General features: G+C 35.4%; 1 protein-coding gene across 1 annotated transcript in view; it reads right to left on the bottom strand.

Annotated features, from left to right (window-relative positions):
• The window catches only part of LOC108909222, a 10,271-nt gene extending 6,223 nt beyond the window's left edge, over positions 1-4,048 (bottom strand). The window contains exons 1-2 of the mRNA XM_018713481.2: positions 4,020-4,048; positions 3,209-3,667 (exon numbers count right to left, since the gene is read on the bottom strand). Coding sequence (XP_018568997.2) covers positions 3,209-3,667; positions 4,020-4,048 — 488 coding nt within the window. The remainder of the gene's footprint in view (positions 1-3,208; positions 3,668-4,019) is intronic.
• Between the last annotated feature and the right edge of the window lie 5,250 nt (positions 4,049-9,298).

Below are 9,298 nucleotides of genomic sequence, written 5' to 3'. Positions count from 1 at the left end.
GTAGATCATGCAAAAATCTACAACTTTTGTAGAGGTAACTTTTTAACATAACCTCAAAATTTCAGAGAAAAATGCGAAAAACAGTTTTTTTTCTGGTTTTTCGTTTTTTATTTCTCATTTCCTCAAAAATAATTTAATTTTGACGAAACTTGGTGAAAATATACCTTTCTCTATCTTAAATAACCTCAAATTTTTTTAGATAAAAAAAATCTAGAAATTTCTGATATTAATTTTTTTCGGCCTGAAACACTTTTTTTAAAGAAAAATTCTACTTAAAAAAATCATCGTACAAAGTTCTGCCGGTAATCATTTTTTTCGTTTTAACATATACTTTTTGGTGAAATAAAAAAATCTGTAATGTCGGTTCAAAAACATACTCAAAAATGCAAAAAAGATAAAAAATGACTTGTAACAATAAATTTTTCAGTTATTGTTGATAATTTGTTTAAATTAAAAAATATTCAAAAACTGATTACACCATTCAATTCTACGGAAAAAAATTTAAAAAAAACTGTGTCTCATTGTCTGACCCAAAAATGTTTGTATATTGCTATAAACATTTAAGTCGAATTACAAATGCTCAAATAATAAATTATCTCTGGACGATTTGAGATTTCAGCAATACAAAGTATTACTGCAAAGTTTACTGTTGACACGAAATCCGAAAACCTGAAATTTTGCAAAATCGTTTTATTTTTTTCTGGCTTTATTTGAAAACGAATTTTAAATAATTTGCATATTTACATTGCCACTTTTTTCGCTCTATCCAATGGCATCAACATTTTTGCAAACCGACGTTTCGTCTTCGAGGTTCCATCATCAGATTAATTTTTTTAAATATATCGCTGCAATTTTTATGACAAAATCTAGTCACTTTTAATTCTGTATTAGATGATATTACTATTGTAATTGCTTAAAAAGGTTTTTAGCTATCATTAACAATTTTTCCTGAGTACGACTCTGAACGCTTTGAAAATACCTGTATCTATTGGAAGAGAGCGAGAGAGAGGAGAGAATAAAAGTCAATACAGCACAAAATATCCAACAATTTTTTTAATCCATAATTTAAAAAGTTGTATCGTATCTAATAAAAAAATAATACGAATTTATGAAATATTTTATTATTTCTAATTAGTATTGCTAACGGTAGTAAAAAATCGTTGGATATTTTGTGCGGTATTGACGTTTATACTGTTATGACTTCATCCAATAGATACATAAGAAAACGTTCAGAGCCTGTAATTCAGAATTAAAAATGACTTTAGATTTTGACATAAAAATAGCAGCGACGCATTTAAAAAAATTAATCCGATGATGGCCCCTCGAAGACGAAACGTCGGAATGCAAAAATGTTGACGCCATTGTATAGAGCGAAAAAAGTGGCATTGTAAATATGCAATTTATTTTAAAATTCGTTTTCAAATAAAGCCAGAAAAAAATTAAACAATTTAGCAAAATTTCGGATTTTTCCGGATATTTCCGGAACTACCCGGAATTTTCAAACTTTCTAAACAGCACATTGTTAGGTATAAAAAAACACAACTTTTTTCTAATCTGAGCCACCCCATATCTTTTTCCGTTTCCTAGATCCTCATGCTATCCCTTCCTTATCTTGGACACACTATATCTATGAATTCATCAAACTTTTAAAAAAATAAGTTATACACTAATCGATAATACGGAAAAAAATTATTATTTATTTTATTTATTCACTATTCGGCTTATGTTTATAGCAATACTGTATAAAAATAGTTTTGGGTCAAACAATGAGATAGTTTTTTTTTGTATTTTTTCCGTATAATTGAATGGTGTAATCAGTTTTTGATTTTTTTTTAAATTTTTTGCATTTTTGACCAAAAAGTATATATCAAAACGAAAAAAATTATTACCGGCAGAACTCTGTACGATAATTTTTTTAAGTAGAATTTTTCTTTGAAAAAAAAGTGTTTCAGGCCGAAAAAAGTTAATATCTCAGAAACTTCGTGATTTTTTAATCTAAACAAAATTGGGGTTATTTAAGACAAAGAAAGGTATACTTTCACCAAGTTTCGTCAAAATTAAATTATTTTTGCGGAAATGAGAAATAAAAAACAAAAAATCACAAAAAAACTTTTTCGCATTTTTCTCGGAAATTTTGAGGTTAGGTTAAAAAATGACTTCTACAAAAGTTGTAGATTTTTTCATGATCTACAACTTTTATATTGGACACTTTTTTGTTTGACGTCAACTTTCGCCAGAAATCCCAATATACAATTTTTCATAAGTTTTCAACCCTCCGCCGCCCCATTTATTTTTTTTTTTTCGTTTATTATAAGCCCCTTTACCATTTCCACTTATAAAAGTCCAGGTAACAATTTTCTTTTTTTTTTCCTTTAAATGAGTTATTTTGATCAGTGTACTAGTTTTTTTTTTTTTGAGTAAAGGTAGGTATAGGCATTGGTTTATTAAAAAAATAGTAGAGAAAATTTCCTTCTAAATAAGAGGTTGTAAAGTATTTTTGGATGAAAATTGACTGATATATGGCCGCTCAATCTTACAATTAGCAAATTTTTTGATTATCGTCGCATTTACTCTTATACGTTTTAATTCTCATGTTTTGCAAAAAAAGGAAGGAAATAAGACGTTCAAGGATTTTCATCACATGACTTGTTCGAAGGGTCATTAAAAATGAAAAAACTGCAGGGTGCTATTAAATTAGAGGGTTGAAATTGAAGATAGGAGTGAAAATGCACTTTTGCAGTGTTTTAAATATAGTACGAAAATTTCGGTATAGTTCATAGGAAAAATTATTTAGAGAATTGAATTTCCCATCGAAATGGCTTATTTAAAAAATTTAAATGAAATATTATATGCAAAAAATCAATTAAAAAAAGCAAATATTGACTGAGTTGTAACCGGTCAAACTTATATATTTTTTAGATTTTCGTCATTTGTAACATAATAATGATTATAATTCTAATTATTTTTACAAGTTGGTTCTTTACTTCATAAAAAATAATTTCAAAAGTTTTATTTGTTAATAATAGAGATTTTCACAAAAAATCAATCGATCAAAAAAAAATCTTTTGTTTTTTTATAAAATTGTTTATTATCGAACTTTAATAGTAACTATGAATATTTTAATAATAACTATGAGTACATCTGTTATCGGCAGTAGAACAACCCTTGAAAGCCATTTTCTTTTTCAGATACCCACCTGAGAAACTACGTGCGTCCGACCAAGCCACCATGTCGTGCAAGCAGCCGAGCAAAGTCCAAGTGACCCATCAGCTCGGCCAAGTCCAGTGCTGCGCATCCATCATTGTTCCTAACGTTAACTTCCGCTCCATTTTCCACGAGGAATTTCACAGTGTCCAAGCGACCACTTAGTGCAGCTAAATGCAGTGCCGTGCCGCCATCATCGTCTCTAATGTTAATTTCTACGCCATGTTCCACAAGGTACTTCACAGTATCCAAATCGTAATCCTCTACAGCTAAATGCGGCGGTTTGCGGCTCTTACAATCGTCCACGTCTATATCCGGACCGCAATCCGCTATAAGGAAACCGACTGTGTCCGGTTGTCCCCGGGAAAGAGCCAGGAACAGTGCCGTGCGACCTCTAGTATTCAAATCTGCACCTGCACGCACTGAAACTCTCACGGTGTCCAACTGATTCCTCCTAGAGCTGCTTTACATTCCACCAGGAATCTGACAGTGTCCAACAGATAGTCTGCAGTCTGCAGATAGGTGCAACGGCATCCGCCAGGAATTTCACAGTGTACAATCGGCCTATCACCGCAACAAGATGCAGGACGTACGTCCGTTCTTATCTTTAACGTTTTCTATCTAACGCTGACGTCCATATCTTTGAGGGGGCTAGCCTCCTCCAATATGGAGGACATCGTTCTTGTCTTTCGATGCAATGTCGGCACTTTGGTCTATTAAAAGCTTTGCTACGTCCAAATGGACGTAGTTTACAGTCAGACGAAGAGGTGTGCCGCCGAGGTGGTCAACGCACCTTGTCTTTCAAGGAACCGCACCATTTGCAAGTGCCCGTTTTGGCAAGCATGGTGTGAAGGCATCGTCTTTCTTTCGTCTTTGTTAATGTTGATTCCACCCAGTCCTACTAGGTGTTTGAATATATTTAAGGTGTTGGCGAGAAATAAGTCCGTCAAGCTAGCTTGTCTCTGATAGCTTTGAAATTTTTACATTTGAGGAAGAGCTGAAGGAGCGCCACGCTCTGCCCAATCAGGTTCACGTGAGGTAGAGGAGGTATCTCCGCAACGCGCAGGCAACTATTCAAGAAAGCACGAGTAACGTTGAACTGAGGATTGAACGTTATTTCTTCCATAAAAAACCTTTGAAACTCCACGTCTTGGTTCTGGAGTTGCAACTCTCTTCGTATACTCTCGGCGACAAAGTATTCTGCAAATGTCCTGTGCACAAACTGGACTTCCTGTTCCACTTTTTGTACAATTCCTATCTTTAACGCGTTTGTTTCCATACGCTTGAAAAGAGTTCGCGTCTAGTTTTGTCCAGGGTCGATTCCAATGCGAGACTTCTATGGTAGGCAAGGCACTCCTCGAACTGGTCGATCAAGGAAGAACAAATCTCGTTTCTTCTCTATAAACATTTCGTAGAACCTTATGATGTCCATGTCCAGTTTTGGTTCGGCTTCATCCCCAGTTATATACTCCTTGCACCCTCCCCAATCTGACTCGTTCTGTCTGATATTTTCCTGGAAAATCTCCGCCATCATCCTTACTTGTAACGGTATCGCGGCGAAGTGGTTTTCGACACGTCGCCGTCGGTCTAACTTGGTCCAAGACGACAATCTGCTTATCAGTGCCCTGGCGTACCGCCTATTTTCAAATTGCGCGCCCAATAGCTCGTAAGAAAGTCCGTCCGATTTTGCTGCGTAAACGCTTCCAGGACGAACGGCTTAACTAGCAAATTTTCTTCCAATTCTCGCGCCACGTGCGGTCTGGTAGTAACCAAGATTCTGAGAAAGTTCAGGTCCTCCTTACATTATTTAATCATGCTTAGAACCAGTTCTGTATAATCGGGGCTGATCTCGTCCATCCCATCCAGCTTTAGCACAACTTTTCCCGTCGAAAAGACGGATTTTTTCAAGTTTCTTTGTTGGCGCCCAACAATTCGCGTAGTACCTTCGTTAAGGTCGAGTTTAATGGGCTTATCTTCTCTTTATCGTAGCCGATAGGCTGGTGAGGATTGTGCTCTTCACCATCCCGGCACTATTAGAGATTAGTATCTCCTTTTCGTCGACATCATAAATGTATTCCTCCGGCACCGTATATTCGTGTTCACTCTTCTTGGACTCCTCCCTAAACTTGCGATTTATGTAGAATTGCGCGGGTTGTTCCAACCCTAACGGTGCTGTTCCCACTTTGATGCGCTCATCCTTAACCGGTTTTTCTAAGGTTTCTGGGTATACGGGCCTTCCAAAGTCCCCAGCGGACAATTCTTCCAAGCTAACATCCTTCCCTTGAAAATGATATGGTTCTTTTTCGGTAATCTCTCATGAGGCTCCATTGACAGGTCTTCGAACGTCACAGATCCATTTATGACTTGTGCACGACCCGATGTGTAGACTACACTGGGTCACTAAAATGTGCTCGTGCTTCTCTAAGGTTTCTCTTAATTTGCCACTTATTTCTTTCGTTGGAGACCAAAGTGGTGCAGTGAGGCAGACACATTGCTTTCTGGTGGATAATTGAAATAAAATTCTAAGTGTTCCAGAAAGTCTTTTATATTTTCATCCGTGATTATGGATTCTTCGATACCTTTACCTCGGGAGTTCTTTCCAAAGTGCCCCTTGACTTTTTTTTTTGATGTGTGGCACAATTTCGCGTTTGAACGTGTAAAAACTCCGTAACCCTCCCATCCCCGCTTGCATTAGTTCAAATAATAACATTCTTCAAGTGGAATGTCTCCTCGATCTCCCCGAAAGACAGAAAGTATTTCGGTAGGCTGAAGTCGTCGTTTTTGGAGTTTGTAGAGGTTAAATCTTCGAAAGTGATCCTCTTCGTCTTACTCTCTTTGTGCTTGGCTTGTAGCAGTACGGCTCCGTTTGGCCATTCCAGCACCACGTCGTCGAATTTTCCCGCGAATTTGTTTTCCGTGGACAGCCTCCAGTTGCCGAGTTTGCCGAAGGTCTTTCTTGTTCCTGATCAGGCCGGTGGCGACTGATTTAGAGTTTCTACGACGATCCATCTTGCTAAAACGTTTACTTCAAGGCATACGACAACTTCTTTTTCAGGTTTCTCCGGTCCCGGATGTCCTCCGAGGAGTTTAACGTCGGGGTTTATTACAGTTACAGGTTCTGGTGCTTCGTGAGAGAACAGTACAACTTTAATATTTTCCAATGTCGCCAATATTGGAATTTCTTCGACGTAAACGTTACGTTCGGACTTCATGGTGTCAGATACGTAACATTCAAAGTGGCTTTGTGCCTCAACCGACGGGTCGTTTGCGGAGAAACATTTTTTCAGCGTGTCTGTTAGACGAGAGGGCGTGGGTTCATCCTCGAAGTAAGTTAGGAACGTCGCTCTCGGAAGTTGTCACTCCAAAAACTGAATGGAAGAAGCTGTTATTGTCCGACGCCGTCGGACTTGGCTTCCAGGATTTTCCAGAGTAAGTATACGGGTATTCATTTTAGTTGTGAGATGAAAATTCTACGGAAAACACTTATCAGATAGAGTAGAAAGTTTAACAACTTCTGTGACTTAATGGGGGACAGTCAATTAGGCCCCCTTCATTTTTGGCCAAAAAAGAAATATATATATATTTTTTATTTATATCCAATAACTAATCGATTCCACCCCAAACGGGACCTCCCCCTCCTTCCTGGTCAGAATCAAAGTCAATTAGAGGTCACATTGAGAAAAAGCCAAGCAATCAACACTGGTACAGTCCGTACAGTATTTGTTGAGATAAAATTCCAAGAACTCCTGTAACAATTTACCATGCAAGGGGCGTGCCTTGAAATTTTCGTCCGATGTCTTTGTACCTCGGATGTTGAATGCAGTTAATTCCGAGAGAGTGACGCAGGGGTCTTGGAATTCTATCGTCTCAACAAATATCGTACGGACTGGACATATTGTGTTGTTGTGAGGAACGTAGTTTTTATTTGCGAGAAAATTGGGAATGAAAGAGTTAAATTTAAAATAAATACACATGATATGAAAAGAGATCAGCGTTGGCAGTGTTACATAGAAACTTTAAACTTTTTGTATAAATTAGGAAGAAAAGAAGTAAGTTGGGATTTCAAGCCTCTTCCCCAATGGTTTTCGACAATACTGTCTGAGGGGGCAAGCAAATTTTTTCTGGATTACCTTCAGTACAACTCACATAATCAAAGTGTAGATCTCCAGATATGGGTGAGGTCCGGAACATTTTCAAAATGCAAAAATGTTTAAAAAATTTAAAAAAATACCTGTTTTATACGTTTTTTACTTATATCTTGGAACCTATGCATTTTCGAATAATATTGAAGAGAGAAAAAAGTTTTAGAATAGAATTTTGCACAATATACTGTAAGTTAAAAATGTTTAGCAATAATTGAGGAAAAACAGGCAAAATAATCAAGTTTTTTGGATATTTTTTTTAAATGTTTTAATTACTCCGGGAAATAAACTTTAATAGTATAATAAAACAACACACCAAATTCCATTAAAATCGGTGCGATAGTTTTCGCAAAATAAATTTTAGAAAAGAATTAAAAAAAAATTTTTCGAATTTTCAAAATGTTGCACAGCCTCAAATAAAGCATGTAGATACTTGAAAAATTTTTCACATAGAAGAGACCGCTCAACCTTTGAAATGGTTTTAGAAAAAATGAAATGGATTGATTAGGACGGCCACAATAAATTTTTAAAGTTAACACTCTTTTTTTTAATTTTTAAACAATTAGATTGCATTTATCAATTTGCAATTTAGTTTTTTNCAGCGCAACTTATATCTATCATGGTTTTAATAATTGAAACGAGAAAAAATAATATATTACTTATAAGTCGCAAAAAGGAACACCCTGTGTGATTTTTCTTTTAGATTAAGAAGAATTACGACTCAAAATAGACAGATTTATTTTTAAATAACAGTTAAAAATATATCCGGAAATTAACATTATTAAAAAATAATGCTATTCTTACCTCTTAGGTGGGGTCTTTGTTTGATGGAACACTTATGGAATGACTCGTTTGGAATTCACTTGTAATGTAACCATGGTAAAAGTTATTTCAGTGTACTATCATCAAAGCGACTGTTTTGTACTCGTGTTTCTGATAGAACTGCAGTTGTGGACTGATGAGATGCTGAATAATTGTGGAAATGACCAGCAGAAAAAGACCACATAATTGCGACGTTGCAATAAACTCAACGAATGAGATTACTAACATAAACATTGCTGATATTTATCTAAACTTATACGCAATTTGATTTCTAATTCGGTTTTAAGTAATAGGTTTCTTTCATTTTATTCGAAAAGCCAGTCGAATAAATCGCAAATAAACTCTAAAACTGTTCGTTTTTAAGGAAAAAATACAGGATGTAAATAAATAAATGCCAAAAAATTATGAAGGTGAAGCGTATTTAAATTGTTGGATAGACAAGCCTCAGTTCTTCGAAACTATCTCGGAATTTTTAACCATATCCGTTGACATTTATCATGTTTTATGGTTTTCCTGTTATAATTAAGGTTCCTTCAATTTCTTTTCATACGTTTTGTTGTATTACTGTTGCGATAAAAGGTTTATTTTATTTTTTGCCAAAGGCTTATAACAGATCGAAAGAAAACAGTTGTGCAAGTTGTGCAACTTGCAGGACATTTTAATTTCTTTTATAATTTGTAGTCTATAACCGACAACTAACAGTGACGAAAAATTTATTTCTTTAATGTTACAAATTACAGGGTGCTCTTTACAAGCTCTATGATAAACATTTTTACTTATATGAATATAGAGGTCCGATTCGTTTTTGTTTCGAAGTTTCCAGCATTTTAAAGCATATAATTTCATATTTCATCCATGATAATTATCTCAGGATGTTTTGAGATTTCAACAATACAAAGTATTAACTGCAAAGTCTACTGTTGACGCGAAATCCGAAAACCCGAAATTTTGCAAAATCGTTTTATTTTTTTTCTGGCTTTATTTGAAAACGAATTTTAAATAAATTGCATATTTACATTGCCACTTTTTTCGCTCTATCCAATGGCGTCAACATTTTTGCAATCCGACGTTTCGTCTTCGAGGGGCCATCATCAGATTAATTTTTTTAAATATATCGCTGCTATTTTTAT

This window comes from Anoplophora glabripennis, unplaced genomic scaffold (genome assembly GCF_000390285.2).
Source record: "Anoplophora glabripennis isolate ALB-LARVAE unplaced genomic scaffold, Agla_2.0 scaffold565, whole genome shotgun sequence".
NCBI lineage: Eukaryota > Metazoa > Arthropoda > Insecta > Coleoptera > Cerambycidae > Anoplophora > Anoplophora glabripennis.
Note: the sequence above shows the minus strand (reverse complement) of the source record. Positions and strands in the feature narration are given on the sequence as shown.